The sequence below is a fragment of the Mucor velutinosus genome, assembly GCF_035048745.1.
Source record: "Mucor velutinosus strain NIH1002 chromosome Unknown tig00000041, whole genome shotgun sequence".
Classification (NCBI taxonomy): domain Eukaryota; kingdom Fungi; phylum Mucoromycota; class Mucoromycetes; order Mucorales; family Mucoraceae; genus Mucor; species Mucor velutinosus.
Genome location: NW_027041905.1, coordinates 2,944,273 through 2,967,030, shown reverse-complemented (window position 1 = coordinate 2,967,030; position 22,758 = coordinate 2,944,273). Strand labels below are relative to the sequence as shown.

General features: G+C 42.6%; 8 protein-coding genes across 8 annotated transcripts; 4 read left to right on the top strand and 4 right to left on the bottom strand.

Annotated features, from left to right (window-relative positions):
• Positions 1-8: 8 nt before the first annotated feature.
• On the top strand, positions 9-2,023 carry ATC70_001168 (uncharacterized protein; the record flags this gene model as incomplete). The annotated part of the gene is made up of 4 exons (XM_064820568.1): positions 9-134; positions 209-294; positions 351-1,803; positions 1,862-2,023. 4 exons carry the CDS (start codon positions 9-11, stop codon positions 2,021-2,023), a joined length of 1,827 nt encoding a protein of 608 aa, XP_064684488.1.
• Positions 2,024-6,442: 4,419 nt separating this feature from the next.
• ATC70_001167 (uncharacterized protein) lies at positions 6,443-8,063 on the top strand (the record flags this gene model as incomplete). Its single annotated transcript, XM_064820567.1, has 2 exons — positions 6,443-7,228; positions 7,287-8,063. The coding sequence occupies 2 exons, from the start codon at positions 6,443-6,445 to the stop codon at positions 8,061-8,063; spliced, it is 1,563 nt and encodes a 520-aa protein (XP_064684487.1).
• Positions 8,064-8,613: 550 nt separating this feature from the next.
• ATC70_001166 (uncharacterized protein) lies at positions 8,614-12,057 on the bottom strand (the record flags this gene model as incomplete). The annotated part of the gene is made up of 4 exons (XM_064820566.1): positions 8,614-9,010; positions 9,071-11,493; positions 11,562-11,677; positions 11,742-12,057. 4 exons carry the CDS (start codon positions 12,055-12,057, stop codon positions 8,614-8,616), a joined length of 3,252 nt encoding a protein of 1,083 aa, XP_064684486.1.
• An 825-nt stretch (positions 12,058-12,882) lies between these two features.
• On the top strand, positions 12,883-14,087 carry ATC70_001165 (uncharacterized protein; the record flags this gene model as incomplete). The annotated part of the gene is made up of 4 exons (XM_064820565.1): positions 12,883-12,885; positions 12,957-13,026; positions 13,235-13,423; positions 13,561-14,087. 4 exons carry the CDS (start codon positions 12,883-12,885, stop codon positions 14,085-14,087), a joined length of 789 nt encoding a protein of 262 aa, XP_064684485.1.
• Positions 14,088-14,702: 615 nt separating this feature from the next.
• Positions 14,703-15,386, top strand: ATC70_001164 (uncharacterized protein; the record flags this gene model as incomplete). The annotated part of the gene is made up of 3 exons (XM_064820564.1): positions 14,703-14,816; positions 14,953-15,258; positions 15,315-15,386. 3 exons carry the CDS (start codon positions 14,703-14,705, stop codon positions 15,384-15,386), a joined length of 492 nt encoding a protein of 163 aa, XP_064684484.1.
• Positions 15,387-16,590: 1,204 nt separating this feature from the next.
• Positions 16,591-18,630, bottom strand: ATC70_001163 (uncharacterized protein; the record flags this gene model as incomplete). Its single annotated transcript, XM_064820563.1, has 1 exon — positions 16,591-18,630. One exon carries the CDS (start codon positions 18,628-18,630, stop codon positions 16,591-16,593), a length of 2,040 nt encoding a protein of 679 aa, XP_064684483.1.
• Positions 18,631-18,666: 36 nt separating this feature from the next.
• Positions 18,667-20,031, bottom strand: ATC70_001162 (uncharacterized protein; the record flags this gene model as incomplete). Its single annotated transcript, XM_064820562.1, has 1 exon — positions 18,667-20,031. The coding sequence occupies one exon, from the start codon at positions 20,029-20,031 to the stop codon at positions 18,667-18,669; it is 1,365 nt and encodes a 454-aa protein (XP_064684482.1).
• Positions 20,032-20,471: 440 nt separating this feature from the next.
• SEC24_1 (COPII subunit) lies at positions 20,472-22,043 on the bottom strand (the record flags this gene model as incomplete). Its single annotated transcript, XM_064820561.1, has 1 exon — positions 20,472-22,043. The coding sequence occupies one exon, from the start codon at positions 22,041-22,043 to the stop codon at positions 20,472-20,474; it is 1,572 nt and encodes a 523-aa protein (XP_064684481.1).
• Positions 22,044-22,758: the final 715 nt, after the last annotated feature.

Here is a 22,758-nt window from a genome sequence, read left to right as displayed (position 1 = left end):
CTAAACCCATGGCATCTATTCCACCTCATTATACCGATCGCTTCATTTTACAGAGATACAACAAGGCGCTGCACTTTGTTCAACATTTACCTGCAACATCAAATTTCCAGCCTACAAAGAGTCAAAAGCTAGAAGTACATACACATTGTATTAAAGAATGGGGGCTGAATGAAGGGGTAAAATACTGACTAGCCTTGTCTGCCTATAGCTATATGCGCTTTACAAGCAAGTGTCAGAGGGTGATATCAATACACAAAGACCTGGATTATTCGATGTCGTAGGTAGAGCAAAGTGGTAAGCCAATGCAGTACCTGATTCTTCACAGCATGTATCTAATTGTGTTTTGCTAGGGATGCTTGGAAGAAATTGGAAGGCGTCTCCACCCTGGAAGCGAGACACATCTACGTCGAGGCACTTTTAAGAGTTGCAGCAGAGTCATACAAAAAGAACGTTGGCAGAGAAGAGGCTCAACAGATTATTCATGCATTCGCCATCATGAAACCATCAGGGGGAGATGATAGCAGCGATGATTTACTAGACACGGACGATACATCCACGAATCAAGAGGACAATGATGATTCAAGTGAGGCTTCAGAGGACGCTGAAGAGAAGGCGTACCTGCGTGATATTCAAGAGAGCACAGATAAAATCACCCCATTCAGTATCGCATCAGACACGCCAACAAACAATCTTCATTCCAATACAACCACGCCATATGGATCACCCGACCAGGCCAGAAAAACGCCTACGCTTACGAGATCACGGTTGGAACAACATCAACAGCAGCAACACCAACAGCAGATCAGACCAGGCTCTGTTGCCTCTGTACAGACCATGGTCACTGCTCCTGCGACACCCAGACAGTTACCCACCTATGCCAACAGGCCGCCCTCTGTGGCAAATAGTCTCTCCAGCGGTGTACGACCTCGATCGGCAATATCATCTAGGCTGGGGCAATATGGAAGTAGCACTCGAGGAAACGAGAAGAAACCAGCTCATATGACAAGGGATGACCTGCGTGTGTTACCTCAGAAAAGCTCATATCGGGAACCAGAGTTTATAGACGTCAACGTGAATCCATGGCAGCACATTCCAACCAATCGACCAGGCATGCGACAACAGCCTCAGCAGCACGATAGTGGCGCTAGCAGCAGCAGTGGTAACGAGAGTGATAACGACAGACGAGGTACAAGTAGTCGTAGTAGAACACCCAATGCAAATGAACGGTACCTGCGCAAAGCATCCTCTTCCTCACACTTGAGATTGCCGTCTCCCATGTACCAACAGCAACAAAAGCAACAGTCAAAAAGGCTCCACTTGACATCACCTTCACCTCCACCCTACGCAACACAGCAACAGATTCATGGAATGACACCTATCCATGGCAGCGGCGGACCACAATTTCAATCCCCTGTGCCTGGATCAAGCGCTTCGTCCTCTGTTACTGCTACTCCGCAAAACAACATGCTGAGTAGTATGAGCGAAGGCCGAACCAGTCGCAACAACAACAGACATTTTACATTTGCCAATGCTGAATCACATTTACAGCAGCAGCAGCAACAACAACCACATCAGCAAATATCCACGTTAACGTTGGGACCAGCAACCAAAAGAGCATTGGAATCATTACAAAATGAAGTGATTGCATTGAACGACCGTATTGATGATTTGAGAAGAGAGTTAGTGGAACGAGATAAGCAACAGAGAGTGAGATCAAACGATAATAATCAGGACAGCGGTGGTGATGTTGATGATAGCGATTCATCGTACGATATGGGTGAGGGATGGCGATGGGTCATCAAGGTATGTGTCTTTTGAAATCACTGCGATATGTGCTATAGAGATTAACTTTGGTCTGCAGGCTGCCGTGAAATATGCTGGTGTCAATCTAATGACAGCCTTCATCCTCTTTTTTATACTATACAAAACCAACAGCCCTATTGCGTTTGCCATATTGAAACAATCGAGTCGATTTTGGCAATCATTTAGGCTGCGTGTTCTGATCAGCAATGTAGTTGTGTGAAATAAAGGCCAGCATGTGATACTACTACAGTGGCATGATTTGAATAATGGACTATAACCTCTTGGATATTTTACTTGAGCTTTATTACAAGGAACCATATTTTTTTTGTTTATAGGATATATTATAGGTGTATGTTTCTGTTGAGAATAGCGAGTAATGTCCATTTAAATCGGTACATAAAGCATCAATAATAACGGAAATATAGTGTAATCAGGCGATGAATCAAAAGCACTGCTCCCATCATATTCCTTACTTGTCAAGGCTATGCTCTCTTTTTCTTTCACGTCTGTACTGTTATTTCAATGCAATGCTTTCTTTGCACATACGAATGATGTTGTTTTGTTCATACTAGGGAAGACATGCACGTACAGGTAAACAGCATACTAGCACTGCCTCTTACTACTCAACAATACGCAAAACACGGCGAAAATTAGGTGCATATGAGCCACGTTTTCTCCCGCTAAAAGTCAACTGGGGCCGCCAGAATGGCACCAAACAATTACTTTCATCTAACATCATCTTTTTTGACACCATTCCTCAATTTTTTTGGGATCACCAAAAATCCACCAAAAACCATGAGGTACCCCTCATGGTTTTCATTAAAATTCAAACAATCTCGTTTTTGGCCTTCAAAATGAAGACTTTTTCTATGGCATACGAGCCTTTCAGCACTTCGGGTGGTTTCCTGACCTACGCTTCGCTTCGGTGGAAACCAACCTACGTTCAAACGGCTCGCGCTGCCGCGGGCCTTTGGCTAATATCCCAAAATTAATATAGCTAAAATGTTAGAAGAGGAACCCTGATTGTTGATTGATATATAATCACTAATCATATGAGTGTTTATGCTTCGGATGGTTCTCACCGAAGCGTAGCGAAGGTAGAGAACCAACCTGCGCAGCGGCAGCTCGTGCTACTGATTGCTCTTGCGTATTTTATCAAAATACTGCTACTTTCATTTTGACCCTCCACTTACACATAGTAACCCTTCATATTATCTGTGGATCTGATTCTTATGTGATGTTCTACATCCATATACACGTAGCTACTTCATATACGGGCAAGCAGCATACTGGTATTCCCACTTTTTAGTCCTTAGTGTCCCTAATACAGCAAAGTATGAGTGCATTTGAGCTGAATTTTCTTGCGTTCAAGGCCGTTTTAGATCGTCAGAATAGCCCCAAATGGTTGCTTTCATCTGGCAGTTCCTTTCTGACACTTTTGCTCGACTTTTTGGGGACCAAAAAAACATGGTCAAAAATCGACCAAAAAGCATGAGGTATCCCTCATGGTTTTCATCGAAAATCAAACGATCGCATTTTTCATCTTGAAAATGAAGACTTTTACTATAGTATATCTTGAATCAAAATGTTTCTATCAATCCAAAGCAACCTCTGAAATTATCTTTGTGGGACTTTGATATGTAAAATTTCGACATTTTGGCCATAAATCTCTTTTCATATTTTTACAAATCATTCAATAAGTGATTTCAAAACATCTATTTTACTTAGTACCATTGGAAGCGCCTTGAAAAGTACTCCAGGAAAGCTTAAGGAAGCATGGGGTGATTATCATACTTCACTTAGTCGAATCTGCAAAAATAGCTCGATCGAGTCCAGGATCATCAAAATTTGTCCAATCTGGAACAGACTATGATTCTGGGTTTGAATTAATTTTGGCTGGTAGGGCCAGCTGGAAAACTCATGCCCTTTTCATAAGGCAATACAGTAGTAAATGCCCTCGAAGCGTATAGAAAGTAGGTGGAAGGTCATAGCACTATCGTTTATAATGATATTTTATTGCCTTCTATATCGTTCATAATGATATTTTATTGCATTCTATATTTAATAACGTTAGTCTGGACATTGACAATGCATGGGTTGCATAAAATGTCTGCAGTAAGTAATGAAATCTCTGAGGCTCTGAGACGTCGCTCAAATAAAACATTGACAGCACTGAGCAGAGGAAAGAGGGTAGAAATTACAGTGGTTTTTGTTGATTGATTGTAAAATCATTATTCTCATATGAGCCAGGTCTGATAGATGCCTTGAAACTCAGGTTCCATATTAGGATTGTAAAGTGCAAAAGTACTGAACATTTATTATGTTATGATATGAGCCAGGTCTGATAGATGCCTTGAAACTCAGGTTCCATATTAGGATTGTAAAGTGCAAAAGTACTGAACATTTATTATGTTATGATATGAGCCAGGTCTGATAGATGCCTTGAAACTCAGGTTCCATATTAGGATTGTAAAGTGCAAAAGTACTGAACATTTATTATGTTATGATATGAGCCAGGTCTGATAGATGCCTTGAAACTCAGGTTCCATATTAGGATTGTAAAGTGCAAAAGTACTGAACATTTATTATGTTATGATATGAGCCAGGTCTGATAGATGCCTTGAAACTCAGGTTCCATATTAGGATTGTAAAGTGCAAAAGTACTGAACATTTATTATGTTATGATATGAGCCAGGTCTGATAGATGCCTTGAAACTCAGGTTCCATATTAGGATTGTAAAGTGCAAAAGTACTGAACATTTATTATGTTATGATGATATGAGCCAGGACAGATAGATGCCTTGAAACTCAGGTTCCATATTAGGATTGTAAAGTGCAAAAGTACTGAACATTTATTATGTTATGATATGAGCCAGGACAGATAGATGCCTTGAAACTCAGGTTCCATATTAGGATTGTAAAGTGCAAAAGTACTGAACATTTATTATGTTATGATATTCGACCAAAATGACTCTATCAATCCAAAGTAACCTCTGAAATTGCTTTTGTGCGACCTTGAAATGTGAAATCTCAACATTTTGGCACAAATCGTTGTTTCATATTTTCAAGAATTACTCAATAAGCTTTAACAAACCACTTTTTACAATTAGCATTACTGGAAGCGTATTGAAAAGCATTCCTAGAATGCATTAGGAAGTATTTTTTTTTTTTTTTTTTTTTTGTAGGGGAGTCAAGCTCCAGGTTTTATTTAAAGTCCTTTAAATGTCAATGCATTAGGAAGTATGCAATGATCATCACAATTTATATAGTCGATTTCTATAAAAATAGATTTATGGAATCGATTCTGATCAAAATTTGTCCAATCTCAAACGAAATGACATTGGCGGAGATTTAATTTATTGTGGTGGTGGCGGTGGTGGTGGTGGCGACGGTTGACAAAATTCAATGCTACTAGCATTATTATGATGATGAACTCTTTTGGAAGCTTATAAGAAGGGTACAGCAAATTGAAAAAGTACTGCAGCTTATTAGTCTGGCTACTTGATTTTGCCTCTGTTGCAGATTTTTATATTTATGCTTATAATCATTGCAAATCGCGAATCCAAATGCAAAGCCTATGTGTAATGCAAATTGTCATCCGACTCAACATTGTTCATGATAACTTGAGTGTGAACCTACAAGGCAGAGCGAGATCAGAAGACTAGTATGTACATTATTGCCACTCTTCAAATGATGCAAGTCTGTCAAGAAATGAGCTGCCATCAATCAAAGTAAATCTCTGCGCTATATTACTAGAATGCTACTAATATCTGATTGATGGATGTTCAAATCCATAAATTCGACATGTGCCATGCGTACCACTGTATAAGTATTTGATCAAGCTCAGTTATACTGACCATCGTAGACGACTCAAACAGGTGCATCTTGAAAATCGCGTTATGAAATGTGAATGCATAACATTTGGTATACTAGACAATGCAATCACTTCTTTTAATGATAACGGCTTATTTTTATACATGCACAAGATCCGAGGGGCGAAATTTAATTTAACATCACAAAAGATAAAGCCTTTAATGATAATGATGTGCATATTTCGACACAATCCCTTGCGCATATATAACGATAAAAGAAAATTCTTCTCAGAAGATCAAATCTACATTGTGGTGTGGAAAGTCTAGAAGGAAAATGTGTGCATAAGCACAGAGTATAGTCTCCATTACTTACATAATGAAGGGTTTGGGGGGTGGGGCAGGTTAACAAGCAGTAATCATTATCTTCCTCTATTGATTATCAAAAAGTCGCTTAATTTTGTGTAATGTTTATAATGCGAACCTTTCTGATTTCCATTACGACTTTCATGTTGGAAACGTCATTTCATCCATTTGTAATAATGAACCCTTTTGTAAAATGGACCATTCAAACCTTGTAGAATAACTTAGTGCCAAGTGACGTTACGAGTAGCCAATTATAAGTCATAGTGAGTGGTTGCCTTGACCATCATTGGGCATTCCCAGTTGAAAAAAGCGGGGTAAGCTAGTTGATCACATAGTTAAAACTCATCGGTCTACCGTTATTACCATTGCAGTGAAACTTGAGGCGAAAAAAAAAGGGTATAAAATGAGGGCTCATTTTCTTTGTTTTTCTTCTCGTTCACTTTTTTTCTATCCACTATTTCGACATGTCAACCACAAGTCAACAAGTTTTAGCTGTACATCACAGGTCTATATCACCAGAGCCTATGGATATTCCCACATTACCTCAACAACACCAGTCCTCTACTGTACTGAGAGGCAACTTGGCGGAGACTTTTCGCTCGAAAGCGATTCCCAACAAGAAATCCAGTCGATTTGGATTCTTGTTTTCAAGCAACAACAACTCTCGATCCAATCTTAAAATGACACCCGCAGATACGTTTGAATCACAACCCAACAGTGTTGATTCCACGCCTCATCGACGTAGCAGCAGCGGCGCCCAGAGCTACCGCAGTGTGGAATCAAGCACATTCAGCGCTGATCAGCAGCAACCTCAACATAAATTGAGCAAGTCGATTGGAAACTTCATTGCGAGTCCTGCCTCTTGGACCAAAAAGCATTTGCATCATACCAATGGATCGTCATCCGAGCCATTATCTCCCTCCGCCAATGTACCTAGATTAAACGATAAGTATGGACACTATATCAAGCCCAGTAAAGAAGCCAGCACCAAAGCATCAGGAGCAACCAACAAGCGCAACATTGGAAGTGGGGCAACTGCTGTGATACGTCTTGTTCAATCACCGCAAGGTCGTATTCTTGCCGTAAAAGAGTTTATCAAGAGGGACAAAACGGAAGATGAGAAGGAGTACTTGAAGAGAATGCACAATGAGTATTGTATCAGTAAAACGGTGAGCGGACATCCCAATGTAGTAGAGACGATGGATTTGGTCATAGACGAGCATGATAGATGGTGCACCGTCATGGAATATGTAAGTAGTACCTGGACATGCTTATCTGTATTGTATACTTAAAAGGTGCAATATATAGTGCGACGGTGGCGATTTATTCAATCTGCTCACTGAGAAACCCACTATGCCTGTGATGGAAGGCGCTTGCTTATTCAAGCAACTCTTGCTGGGACTACAACATTTACACCATCTCGGCATTGCTCATCGTGATATCAAGCCTGAGAATCTAATTTTGACAAAGGGAGGCACTCTGAAAATCGCTGATTTTGGTGTAGCAGATGTTGTTCAGACATGCTTTGAAAAAGACATTCACATGTGTTACAAATGGTGTGGATCTGAGCCATTCTGGTCTCCTGAATTATGGAATTTGAAAAACAAGGATGATGGCTATTTGGGCCAAGCGTTGGATGTATGGAGTGCCGCTGTTACGTACTTTTGTATACGTTTCCAAAGCTTGCCTTTCGCTGCTGCTTTCTACACTGGCAAGCCAGGCGGCAGTCCTCCTCCCGGTGCTACAGCTGGATCACCTGCCGCTGTAGCAGCTGCTGCCACGGATGGCGGTGACAAAGATTTTGGTTTATACGTTCAACAAAGAAGCAAATTAGGCGCCAGCTCGTGTGATCTCTGGGATAGTTTTGATCAAGGCGAGCGTCTCACAGATGACGAAAAGGAATGTTTAGCGGGTATGTTGGATCCCAATCCAGAAACACGTTGGACGGTTGATCAGGTTTTGGAGTCAAAATGGATGAAATCAATAGAGCTGTGTAATGACGGAGAACTTGAGAATGGCTGGAGACATTATCATACAAAAAACCACTCCTCATCCAACACCAACAGCCCACCTAAATCTCGATAATTTGAATGCACTTTTTTACATATACTTATATATATATATATATATCATAGATAATAAAAACTCCTGTACTTTAGTCTTATTTCAGAAGCTTTTCTTTTTACACTCTATACCCAATATACTTATAAAACGAGTTTAAGCCTTGTTAGTAATGAGATTTCTTCTGACCTGAGTTGTCGGTTTGAACTTGTCGAAACAAATGCGTCTTCCCACGTTAACGACGCTTAGGCTCATGAGATTACCCGTGATAAAAGCCGAAATATTTCTCTACAACCGGGTGTCGATTTCCCCTCCATAATACCCAAATTGGATAAATTTTGATTGCTAAATATGGTGAAATCAAATGCTGTGCTCAAATCAAAACATGATTATCTGTGTTGTATGTCATACTAGAGCAATGCTATTTTGTGATATGATACATACTACAATGAGCTAATAAGTTTGATGCTCGAGCTTCTATACAGTGCACAACGGATTCTTTATTATTTACTATGGCGTGTGTTTGAGTATAAAGGGGAAACAGATGGAAGGGTGATTAAATTCTAGCCTGAGATTATAAAGCCTTGTCTTGTTGATTTGTATTTGCAGGTGTATTAGTTGCTTCCGGCGCCACTAACGAGGTTTTTTCAGACTGCTGGTATGAAGATGGCGAGTCTATCGAAGGCTTTTTCATCAGGATACTTTGCTGTTGCTGTGGTTGTGATGGCTGCTGTGTTGAGGAGGGCAGTGGCTGTTGTTGGTTTCTTCTCAATCTCTCTACCTCTCGTTTCAGCGACTCATTTTCACGAGCTAGTCTTTCCTTTTCCTTGGACGAAAGCAAAAGCAGCTGCTGGAGGTGCTCGATTGTATTGTTGATATCAGTCGATAAAGAGGCCGGCTGTTGTGCTTGTTGAGAAGATGCCTGTTGCTGTGCAGTGGTGGAGGGGTGATTTGCACAAGATGCAGGTGCTCTGCAATATTCGCGTATGAGTACATAGGAACACATGTCAGATCAATCAATAAATAATTACCTTTGATAAAAGTCTTCGTTGTGAGACAGGACAGGCTTCTTAGTATCAGAAACGGTGCGAGTGCGAGTGAGTATACTACCGCCAGAAGAGGGAGGATGCTGATTATACATGAATGGCATCGTAGCCAGTAGATCGTTGAGCATATTCCTTTGCACTTCAGTCTGCTTGATCAATGACTCCATGTGAGAATAAACCATATGAGGCATCGAATTGTCAATGATGCGGTGTGCTTGGCCTCTTTGAAGCGAATTGCATGGAGAGATAGCAGGCGATGGTCCAACAGTAGACTGAGGCGACTCGAAGTGCTCTTTGTCCTTTAAAGCATCACTAGGCGCATTGGATCCGCCAGTCAATTCGAAACGACCCTTCTTACGACATTCAGGAGACATTGCCGAAGCGACAGCAGCAGGCAATTCACAGTAAGGCCCAACAACTTCAGGCTTTTCAATGGAGAATCGACTGATCTTGTTGTTAATGGAGGAGTCTCTGGATAAAGCCGAGGCGTTTGAGTTTTCGCGAGTGAGTGGCAAACTTTGCAAGGGTGTGCTAGGCTCAATGGGAGTGCTAGCAACAGAAGCAGTTGTATTCATCGAGGGGCCGCTGTTATTGCTGTGCTTGACCTCGAATCTAGATTTGCGTTCTTGGAAACTGTCCTGGCTAGCAGCACGAGACATGGAAATGGATTTGAGATCGCTGGATGGATGAGGCACGGACTTTTCACCGGGGCCATGTTGGTTACTACCAGGCGAGCTGTTGCTAGTGGGTGCCTCTTCCAAAGCAGGTGTACTGGGACGCACGGGTGTTTGATTGACACTGAAACGACCCTTCTTGAACTCACCCTCTTGCAAAGTGTTGTTGTTGCTACTGATATTAGCAGCCACAGCGGCGGCAGCAGCTACATTGGCAGCAGTGGGTGTCAAAGTGCTCGATGCTCCAGGGATGGTGTTGGCATTACCTGACGTCGCTGCTGCTTGTGTAGTCGAAATACCCAAACCAACGCCATTGTTGTCTGAGGGAGATGCATTCGAGGGTGAGATGGGCGAGTCTGACAGGGGTGATATAGAAGTGGATGTATGTGGTGCCGGTGTGCTGTCTTCAATAACAAATCTCGACTTTTTGGATGTGGGAGCACTTGATAACGTGGGCGGTGCGTACGCTGTAGATGTGGCAGCATCAATACTAACGAAAGGTGTGTTATGGAGAGGGCTATGCACTGGATTGGGGCTCTCGACGACAGGCGACATGATGGACCTGACAGGTGGGTCTCGAATGACAGCATCGCCAAACGAGATGTGCTTCTTGATGGTGGGTGGTTGTTCTGCTGATGTTTCTGTGGCTGGAGAGGCATTGGTTGATTTGGTCTTGTCCACATACACTGGCTTTGGACACTCTTCGAATTGCACCATTGATTTGGATCGCTCTAACGGCGTGCTTGGGGGTGGTATATCGCTCTTGTCTGCTGTTGCTGTTGCAGCGATAGCAGGTGTTGCTGTGATGACAGGTGTTGCTGTGATGACAGGTGTTGCTGTGATGACAGGTGTTGCTGTGATGACAGGTGTTGCTGTGATGACAGGTGTTGCTGTGATGACAGGTGGAGCAGCATGTTTGACAGGGTCACTATCACTCTTGCCTTCGTCGTCTGATTGCGTATCGAAATCCCACTGCTCTGTGCTTTCGAAAGAGATGTGCTTCTGAGGCACCTTTTTGTGAGGTCGTTGATCTAGTGGGAGCACGTAGGCGAGTATGGATTTCACCAGGTAGTCTCTTTTCTTGGCTTGTTTGAAGAATGGATGTTGTATTAGCTTTTCGGCAGAGGGTCTCTTGTTGGGGTCCTTTTGCAAGCAAGAATCAATCATGTCCTTGAAAGCTCTGGAGTACTTGTGCTTGCCGCCTTCTCTATCCAGTGTGGGAGGAGCATTGGACAATGTCATCATAAGCACTTTCATGGGAGGAAATTTGGCAAAGGGAGCATGGCCGGTAGCTAATTCCAGCGACGTAATACCGAAACTCCATATATCAGCCTTGTAGTCGTATCCAGCCTGCTCCATGACTTCAGGCGCCATCCAGCATGGCGTGCCTACAAAGGTCTTTCGAACATCGCCGTTCTCTGCCAACGAGCTGGAGACGCCAAAATCAGCCAAAAGCACTGTGCCTTGCTGGTCCATCAACAAATTGCCAGCCTTGACATCACGATGAATATGGCCATTTTTATGCAGATAAATGAGGCCTTCTAATGCTTGGCGAAGAATAGTGGCAATAGAGACTTCATCGAGACCGTCTGGAAAAGTAGTCTTCATGATATCCAAACAAGATCCTGCGGCCAAATAAGGTGTAACAATGTATAATTTAGATCCATTGACAAAAGACCCATAGACTCGCAGCACGTTTGGATGTTTGGACAAGGCCATGAGAGCAGTTTCTCGCTAGAAAGAGTGCAAGGTTTCAATTTTAGCCATAAGACAAAACATCGCAGCAGCAACAGAATAAATACCCTAAGCTCGTCAATCTGATTGCGCTCAAACATATCTAAATCTATCATCTTGACGGCGACTCTCTTCTTTAATGGCTTGTAGATGGCTTCATATACAACTGCTGAGGACCCATACCCTAGGTTGTACGTGAATTGATGTTGGCATCATGTGGAAATAAGCAGTAGAGATGACACACTTACCGATAGGCTTTCCTATATCAAAATCCTCGTATTTGTTTGCCCAATTCGACTCTGATGGGCAAATGTTGTTCGTCGTTTGCTGTGTAACAGGAGAGTAAGGAAAGGGTTCAGTTTCTGTATGATGAAGCGTAGGAAGCCTGACGTGAAGACCTTCCGATACACTCATGGAGCGTTTGAAGTTTTTGTTTTGCTGAGTGAGTGAAGATGAGGATGGGTTTTGGCTCGACATTAGTCTGATAACACTGTTGGATCTCGGCCTCGAACGGTCTAAATTGTTCAGAAAGGGTGAAGGAGAAGAAGAGGGCTTTTGACTCATAGAACAATGAAAGAGGTAAGATGCTAGTAGCTTTTCTTTCTTTCTTTCTCTCACCTATTTTTTTTTTCTACACCGCACAAAATGTTCACCCGATCTACAAATAAAAAAAACCCAGTTTGAAATACTACGATTATATTAGCCTTGGAGCCTAGCTCCCACTACGTAGCATCTACGCACACAGATCATTTCATTTGGCATGAGTATTTGCCAATGAGATCTCAGATTCATAGTTGGACAAAATCACTTTGTTGTGTTTTATTTATATTCATCGCAATGTAACCTCAGCATTCGAGGGTTGTATCAATGTTTACATTGCAACATGTCGCTAGTCATTTACGAGTGTTTTGCATCATTCCCTTACTTGCCCGAGATTTGAGACGCAAGCTTGAAAAAGCGAAAAAAAAAAAGAGGCTTATACACTGCCCAGTGACCATCATCAATGGATCATTAGATCAATGAGATTTGTAAGACGCAAGGGAGCCATCACGAGTGAAACCCCATCTCTAGCATCTCTCCAAACTGGAATTGAGACACATTAGATAACAAGCTCGACTTTGCTAGCACTTTGGTTTTCACAAACTTATATTTTGCCGGAAATATAGGGTGTTTTCATGGACATTTGAATTGCTTTCATTTTGGCCAAATATTGCGAAAAAATTTATCGATTGTCCAATGTCTCTACAGCTGTTTGTCGGGTCAAACCAGTCACCGCAGAGGGCAGTACAAACCAGTAGGAAAGAAATTTTTCGCATGTGGTATAAAAGATCCATGAATCGGTGCTCCTAAATTAGAGTTCTTTCCCTTTTTCTATATCAATCATTTAATATGGTAAGTTTCCATCTGGCATCTTGGATGATCCATCCATCCACATGCATCTGATGCTAACGATGATACTCTAGGCTCGTGGTCCCAAGAAGCACATGAAGCGTTTAGCAGCTCCTAAGCACTGGATGCTTGACAAACTTTTGGGTATGTATCCGCCAAATGTATGTGTATACAAGAACAGTTGTTGGTTTTTGGGGATGACAAAAATAAATAAACAAAAGTCAAGCTCAACAATCCGATGTATCCTGACGAGCTTTATTTCACAACTGATATAAAACCAACACTCATTCTTGTATACGCATACAACCTTTGCAATTGAACCTCATTTACTTATTCATTCTCTATCACACAGGTGCTTATGCTCCCAAGCCTTCTTCTGGTCCCCACAAGCAACGTGAGTGTCTTCCTTTGATTGTCTTCATCCGTAACCGTCTCAAGTACGCTCTTAACGGTCGTGAGGTCCAATCCATCTTGATGCAACGTTTGGTCAAGGTTGATGGTAAGGTCCGTACCGACTCTACCTTCCCTGCTGGTTTCATGGGTAAGTTATTTTCTTGATTTAGTGTGTGGTTTGGGTTGTGGTTTGGGTTTATTTGTTGTTACGTGAGTTCTCACAGCCTAAGCTTTGACGAATCCCGGATGCTTTTCTTTTCCTTTCTTTAAAATTGAACATAACAGATGTTATTTCCATTGAAAAGACTGGTGAGAACTTCCGTCTCGTCTATGACGTTAAAGGTCGCTTTGCTGTTCACCGTATCACTGATGAGGAGGCCAAGTACAAGCTCTGTAAGGTCAAGAAGGTCCTCGTTGGTTCCAAGGGTGTCCCATACATCACTACCCACGATGGTCGTTCTATCCGTTACCCTGATCCTTTGATCAAGGCTAACGATACCATCCGTTTCAACCTCGAGACCAACAAGATTGAGGAATTCGTCAAGTTCGAAGTCGGTAACGTTGTCATGGTTACTGGTGGTCGTAATATTGGTCGTGTTGGTCAACTCGTCCACCGTGAGCGTCACATTGGTGGTTTCGAAATTGTTCATGTCAAGGATTCGCTTGACCGTGTCTTCGCTACCCGTATTTCCAACGTTTTCACCATCGGTCAAGGCTCCAAGCCCATGATCTCTCTTCCTAAGGGTAAGGGTGTCAAGCTCTCCATCACCGAAGAGCGCGATCGTCGTAGAGCTGCTGCTGCTGCCAACTAAATTTTTATTTCATGATTGAGATGGAAAAACCCCCGTAATAAATGTTCAACATTATTCTCTATATATCCTGTACATATTCATTAAATTGCAATTTTAAACACTACTTTTTCTTATGTTTCTGTGTGTCTTGTTTTTATAATTTTGTTCTTCTGTACATTTGGTCAGCATTTGATTCTTTGACATTGTATAAGAACGGCATTGTATACCAAATTCTTGATGCCTTGGACGAAATGACATGCCCGGTTTGATGTAGACATTCAATGGTCGTAAACGTCAGTACGCAAATGCTGCCAACACAACATTTCATTTCATGTAGATATGTGGTTGAAGGGCCTAATGGTGGGCTTTCATTTGGCCAACTGCAACGATCGCCATTGAGATCCATATTGCAAGGCATCAGGGATTCAACAATAACTCTCGAGCCGGACATTGATGTAGAGTATCCTCGGAGAAGTTCTTTGATTGTAGGTTATACACCACTAGTAACAGGGCGAGTTGAAAGGGGCAAGAGCCATATGAATCCATAGACACCATACCGAGGAATCGTTCCTTTTACGAATTTGGTACAGCTAGAATGAAGTAAGAACAAACATCCATCCATCCATCCATCTATTTATGCACCAACATCAATTACATGAACTGGAATTAACAGCTTTCCCATCACTCGTTAGGCTCGAGATTTGTTCCTTCTCTGGTCACAAGATTTATCCTGCCAAGGGTAAGACCTACGTCCGTGTTGACAGCAGGTACGATAATATGCAACAGTGTTGAAATCAACAGATGATTAATGTGTTATTTTTGTAGAGTATGTTATTGGTTTTTTTAGACGATGCGCATTGTGGATATTGATATGATTTTTTGATAGACTTTCCGTTTCATCAACGGTAAGGCTGCTTCTTACTTCCTTCAACGTTTGAACCCTCGTAAGATTAGATGGACCGTCATTTATCGTCGTTTGAACAAGAAGGGTATGACTGAAGAAGTTCAAAAGAAGCGTTCTCGTCGTACTGTCAAACACGAGCGTGCTGTTGTTGGTGCCTCTTGGGATGCCATCCGTGCTAAGCGTAACCAAAAGCCCGATGCTCGTGCTGCTGCTCGTCAAGCTGCCATCTCCAAGTCCAAGGACGCCAAGAAGGCTGCTGCTGCTGCTAAGAAGGCTGCTAACCCTGCTGTAAGTGGTCATATAGATGGAATGCGTTGAAACATGTCGTTAATGAGGTTGAATAGGGTTCTCAAGCCAAGGTTAGCAAGCAACAAGCCAAGGGCTTCGCCCCCAAGGCTGCTGCCACTTCTCGTTAAAAGAGTTTATGATTATTTTTTTTCATTTCTTTCTGTACTTTACATACAATAAATCAACAAGCACACGCACATGCACGATATCAAAAACTCTCTGACTAGTTGATGTGCTCATTTAGGATACATGGAGTGAGAGCGCATTACTCATCAGCAACTATTTCGAAAATGGCATTCTAAAAGTACCAACAATTGCGCAATATAGGGATGAAGATCAGCCGCTTAGACATAAATTATGCAATAGACATTACCCTAATGAGCACATTGAACAGATGAAGACTACGATCTTGAAAGATCGTTCAGAGACAACCAAGCAACCAACAAATCAGTAATGAAAGGACGACCAAGGCATTACGAGTGATTGCTGGTACATCTCAAGTGCATCATACTGATGCATTTTTGAATACATCACTATTAACCGTCTGCCATCATCAATGCCCAAGGTGAGGATTGTGCATTTCACATTGGTTTTGCATTTGGATTCGCGATTTGCAATGATTATAAGCATAAATATAAAAATCTGCAACAGAGGCAAAATCAAGTAGCCAGACTAATAAGCTGCAGTACTTTTTCAATTTGCTGTACCCTTCTTATAAGCTTCCAAAAGAGTTCATCATCATAATAATGCTAGTAGCATTGAATTTTGTCAACCGTCGCCACCACCACCACCGCCACCACCACCACAATAAATTAAATCCCCGCTAATGTCATTTCGTTTGAGATTGGACAAATTTTGATCAGAATCGATTCCATAAATCTATTTTTATAGAAATCGACTATATAAATTGTGATGATCATTGCATACTTCCTAATGCATTCTAGGAATGCTTTTCAATACGCTTCCAGTAATGCTAATTGTAAAAAGTGGTTTGTTGAAGCTTATTGAGTAATTCTTGAAAATATGAAACAACGATTTGTGCCAGAATGTTGAGATTTCACATTTCAAGGTCGCACAAAAGCAATTTCAGAGGTTACTTTGGATTGATAGAGTCATTTTGGTCGAATATATGCCATAGAAAAAGTCTTCATTTTGAAGGCCAAAAACGAGATTGTTTGAATTTTAATGAAAACTTTTTTTTTTTTTTTTTTTTTTTTTTTGGATGATATTATTTTATTAGGATAGTAATTAGAAATAAAACAAATGCATCAAAGAGATGGACAAGTGTATGGAGACAAAGTGACTTGCCATATATAAATCTTGAATAATAGACTAATGGGAGAGTTGCCTAAGATTTGACAATCTTAACAGTTCTGTGCGGATGTGGCGACAGACTTGGATGGCATTAAAGGGGATGAGGTTGTAAAACTGTTGATAATGGTGTCTCCAGATAGTACGCATAATGGTGGCAAAGAGGTCATATATGGTAATGTGTAAGTCATAATTGTAGATATAATAATGCTTCAGTTTGAAGTGCATAATTGAGTTGTAGATAAGTTGTGGATCGGCGGTTTTGGGGTAGCTAAGGAACTCGTTGAAGGAGGAGTCCCAGACATCAAGTTTATGGACGCAACTGATGAGCAGGTGTTGAGCGTCTTCCACTTCATTGCAAAGGGTACAGCGGTCTGATGCGGCATGTTTAAGATTGCGTTGGGCCATTGCCAGTTGATTTGAGCTTTGTTTGTGGATCATTCTGTACCAAAGGTTGCGAGCTGAGTAGTGCATCGTGTTCTTGTAGAATGCCTTCCATTGCTGTTTGCTGAGTTGGTTACTGTAATGTCTACCGACATCGAGGTTAGCCATGTCTAGCATGACGAAACGGAGCTCTCTATTCGGCAGTTTGAAGATTGGGTGCTGTTGGTAGATCATGGATTCAACGAAAGGCAGGAAATCCATCTCACCGGCATTGTTGTGGTTGACAAAGCGTTGGAAGGAGATCTGATGGTTGGCTAGGGCACGACGAACTTTGTTCAAGGTGGTTGGTGTGGGGCATTCTGACCGAGGTCGAAACTGGAGGCTATGCTGAGCAAGGTCATATGCAAAGAAGTCGCGGATACAACTTCTCCTAACCGAATCTTTGGTCATGAATTCCAGGTCTGTTGTAACAGCAAAGGGGTTGAAGGCAGCAAGGAGGGGGAGACTCATGATGGTAGTGATTGTTGGGCGTCTATCCCAGTCTCTGTGAAGGCTGCAGATGTCCATGGCATTGAACATCGATAGGAATGGATGGAGACCATTCAGCGTATTCTTGTAGCGAGCAGATGGAAACAAGAGAGGCAGGGCATGATGAGCGACGTCGTTTGTGAGACGAAGTGCGTGAGTGAGCAGTTGATATGTGAAGCCAGGTAGGCGACCATGGTTACCGAGTAGTAAGACTCGTAGGTATCGAAACTGTAACGACTTTTGTTGTGCTCCAATGTCGATCAGGCCTAGCCCGCCTTGATCACGAGGTAGAAAGAATGAGTTTGCCTTGAGCGGTGGGAACAAACCGGACATCACAAATTGGTAAATGGTGGACTTGATCTTTTTCAAAACCTCTTGAGGGAGCGACACAACTCGGATAACATGCCACAGCTTGGAGAGGATGAGCGTGTTGGCGATGTTGGCCTTGCCGTAGAGTGAGACCTTTCTAGACCCGTAGATGTCAGTCATGACCCTGATATTGCCCAGTAGCTCTGAGACGAAGACATCGCGTTGGTGATTAGCAAACCAGAGTGGGTATCCAAGATACTTGATATAACCCGTGGAGTGGCTGTCGTACCATTTCATACGCAGTTGAGTAGTGACATAACGTTTGACCTGTTGGCCATCAGTATCTTTCATCTTACCGCCGTGCAGCGGGAAGGCGACGGATTTACTGTAATTGATCTTGGCATTGGAGGCTTGATTGTACACTCTGAGACGATCCTGGAGCTCAACTAATTCATCTTGCGACTTCACAAAGGACAGGACATCATCGGCGTACGCGAGGACCTTGATGGGAGCAGGAGATATCCATGGGTTCTGTATTTGGTGTGGGAGCTTGACGTGTTGCAGGCTGTATCCTGTGAGGTTCACATTGTTGACTATGGAGAGTAGGAACGGCTCAATGGCCAGGTTGAACAAGACTGGCGAGATACTATCACCTTGACGAATCCCTCGTCGCTGAGAGATTGCCCCGGTTAAGAAGCCATTTACATTGACATAGATGGAGTTATCGAAGAACAGGTTGGTAATGCATGTGACAAACGCTTCAGGGAAGCCAAACTTTAACAGTACTTGGGAGAGATACTTTGGGTGGACCCGGTCATAGGCCTTGGCATTATCAAGCATGATGCCAGCATAAGCAGTAAAATTGGAGGGGTTCCGCTAGCTAGCAGACTGAGCATTATCCATAATCACCTGGAGAGACATTCCATGATCCCCAATATAACGGCCGGGCAAGAAACCGCATTGATAAGGGGTGATAATCCTGTTAGCCACTTGGACAACTCTAGAGTTCATGATGCGAGTAAAGACCTTGCAATCCGCTGCAATCAATGTGATGGGACGGTAGTTAGCTAGATCACTCTTGTCACCTTTCTTGTGTAAGATAATGATACATGAGGCCTGCCAAGATTTGGGGAACTTTGCCGAGCGAACAGCGTCATTAAATACCTGATGGATAATATCACGACAGCTTGGGTGAGAGACAAGGAGGTAAAGTATCTCATAGCCAATGCCGTCCAGTCCTGGGCTACTCTGTTTGGGGGTTCGACGGGCACCGTCCAAGATATCATCATAGTCTATTGGCTCCATAATCATTGTAGCATCCTCCGGTGATACCGTACGGTCAATATGACCGAGCATGGTATTCAAGCAATCCATGTCAATTGGCTCCTCCGTGTACAGATCCTGGTAGAAGGATTCAGCAGCATTGAGTTTGGTTTCCGTGTCTAGGCAAGCTTCTCCAGTGCTAGGATGTTTCAACATTGCAATTGTCCGTTGGTCAACACGCTGGTCAATGGTGTGTTTGATATATCCTGGGGACTTCTCACTCTGCTCCAACCATCGGCGGCCTGCTTTCAACATCTGAATCTCCACAATTTCCTGCTGTAGCTTGGATAGCTCTCCCTCCACATCCGGCAGCAGCAGTTTCAAGCACTCAATGTCATTCCGGTAGCATCGCAGCAAGTTATTCCTCTCGCTTTGCAGCGCCTTGATTCTGGCCTTTCTCCAAGTATCATGATGTCTAGCAAAGTTGATAGTAACCTGCTTGGTCTTCCGCTTGATCAAATCCCATTTGTCTTGAGCTGAAAGATTGTAGTCCAATTTGGTCGCCACGAATCTCTCGATTTCATCAGCCAACTTCTGTCTGTACCTAGGATTTTTGGCAAGGTGAGGGTTTGCACGCCAAATGCCTTTACCACAGTTTGTCAATCCGGTTGTGTATGTTTTGGTCACAAGAGCATGATCAGTCCATTCAGGACGGAGGAACGAGTTGGTGGCATCGCTCATCTTTGAAGCTATACCCTGTCCAGCAAACATGTAATCCAAGGTAGACATGGTTGATCCGCGCTTGAAGGTGTATGCATGAGGTTCATTTCTCGGGTTGAGGCAATCAGAGAAATGGGTGTTCAAGAATTCCATAAACTGTTTCGGTTTACCTGCTCGGTGAGAGTGGTGATAACTAGCATTGTCAAAACAGTAGTTCATATCCCCTGCGATCAGTAATGATGGCAGAATGTTAGGCATAGTGTTGAGGTGAGTGATAATTTGACCAAAAAGCTGATTCCTGGCCCTATAGTCATCAGCATGTGCATAAATATTGAGTATATACATAGGTGGCATATTATTGTCGACAAGAGAGAGCTTAGCCAATATAGCTCTTCCATCGTCAAAGGTCTTTAGTTGTTGCAGGTGTAAGGCTTGATTGAAGTTGATAATTCCACACTGTCCGGTCCAGATGGCTTGGTGGTATTGGAACTGGTATTTGAAGGAAGTTGTAACAGTGTCAAACGAGTGTGATGGAGTGTTGGTTTCCTGGCATAGTAATATGTTGCATAGTTCTCCTTTGAGATATCTTATGAATTGTGTTGTTGTGTTTTGATTGTATTGTTTGTTAAGGTTCCTACAGTTGATTGAACCTATCTTAATTTTGATATTCTTAGTTTGGTTTGATTCACTCATTAAGATTATAATGATTTTGTTGTGGTGGAGTTGCCTTGCTCGGCCTCATCCATATGGCTGTCCTCTTGTTGCTTGGAAACCTTTTTGGCAGATCCCTCTTGGTCAGATCCCGGTGGAGTAGAAGCCAGTTCCCTGATAGAACGCTTCTGGGAAGCCTCCTGTGCTGTATCACCTTCAGCAGTAGAAGTCTTCTTTTTGCCCTTACTAAGATTGTATTTGTCCCGGTAGTTAGTATATTCTACAGAGCTTTCGGATGTATCACCGCCTTCATATTCAGATTCCTCACTGGTGAGATGAACGGTCTCCTGTTCATCTTTAGAGGCTGGTTCCTTGTCATCAAGGCTGTCATCTTGGTAAGGTTCCACCGTTGAGGGTGGATCAAAGACAGTGGTTGGTGCAACTGAAGGTAATGCTGCAGTCTGTGGCTCGACAGATTCAACTGAATCAACTGGTGCTACTTCCTCCTGATGGATTGAGTCGGCTGGTTCCTGAGCCTCTTGTTCAGGAGTGGTGGATTCATCGTCGGTTTCCATAGCGTCTTCGGCAACATCCACATCCTTCTTCTTGGCAAGGTATTTGGGTTGCTTGACATTCATCAGTTCTAAGAGATTGACCTCTCTTCCTGTAGGCTTTGATGAAGGGTTACTCTCCTTAGTAACGGAATTGCGACGACGTTCCTGAGTAGTTTGGTCCTTCTTTCGATTCCAATGAGCGCGGGGACACTGGGCAATAAGATGCTCGAGACTACCGCATTTATGACAGGCCTTCTTCTTTGCTCGAGGACAGTCGGCCTTGACATGTTCATCAGTATGACAATCCTTACAGATGGGCTGCATATTGGTCCAAACCAAACGGATTTTCTCCGGAAAATCTCCAAATGGGATCTGAGGTGCCAACTCAGCTTCATATTGCTTGGATTTATCCATATTAAGTGTAACAAAACCTCTACCAGTGAACCAATTACCATCCTTGGAGTGACAGAGACCGACATTGAGAATATCACCATATTGTTCAAATGTCTGGATTAACAAAGGTTTAAGAAACTCTACAGGCTTGTAAGGGATAGCCGAGACAGTAACTCTAACAACGTTGGCATTCTTGTCCAAAGCCTTGCTGACCTGAATAGTTTTACCCTGGAGGACGAACTCCTTCCCCAAGGCCTCCATACAGTCCTGTTCAGTGGGGAAGTTCATTTCAATAACCTTATGATTCTTGCCGACCATACGATGTCTAATACCAAGACCTTTGGGATATTGTGCACGAAGACAGCTGGGTAGCGTCTTCTCCTTGAACACCATGCCAATAAATTGTGAGCAGTCGATGATGAACGAGAAGTCGTCGGTCGCTTCAACAAAGGTGGAAGTGAAGTCGAGGGCCTTGCCTGGGGATGATCCATTATCAACAATGGAGGGAGCAACTTCAAATGGAGTGCGCTTTTGGTTGTGAATATCTTTGAAGAAGGAAGCATATGTGAACATATTGTTGCCTGGATTATGGCTAGAATCCAGCGTAGAGCCACCATAAGTGGAGACTCTGCCTTTATCTACTAGATTGTGATCTTTAGCGGAGAAAGCCATGAATTTTAATGAAAACCATGAGGGGTACCTCATGGTTTTTGGTGGATTTTTGGTGATCCCAAAAAAATTGAGGAATGGTGTCAAAGAGATGATGTTAGATGAAAGTAATTGTTTGGTGCCATTCTGGCGGCCCCAGTTGACTTTTAGCGGGAGAAAACGTGGCTCATATGCACCTAATTTTCGCCGTGTTTTGCGTATTGTTGAGTAGTAAGAGGCAGTGTTAGTATTCTAACTGCCGTTATTAAAATTTTTTCATAGACACAGACAAGGAGCGTTCTAAGAAAGTCGGATCAACCAGCTATAAAACTGTTTACTGAGAGTTTTCATACGATGGTGAACAGTGAAACGTGAATTTCAAGTATATACCAGTAAAATAAAACGCCAATACATGAATAACAGGATAAGCGAGCAGCATTGAATACTAGCAAGCTGGAATTTTGCATTAATTAACCTTGCGATTGACAACTTGACTGTAAAGACTACAAGATTTGTTTGCAAGGACAGTATCAGGTGCATTTTATTAAACAGATGGGTATATTACGTGCCTAAAAGCATGTATTTGTAGAGAGGCATGACTGAATGTATATCTAGCCGTGTTAGAATTAGATTGATCAGTGTTATGGAGGTAGAGAATATTGACGAGTCATTGGCATTTTTAACAGAGAGGAAAGAGGGCCTGTATTTGACTTGACATAGAATACTGGAGATATCATGC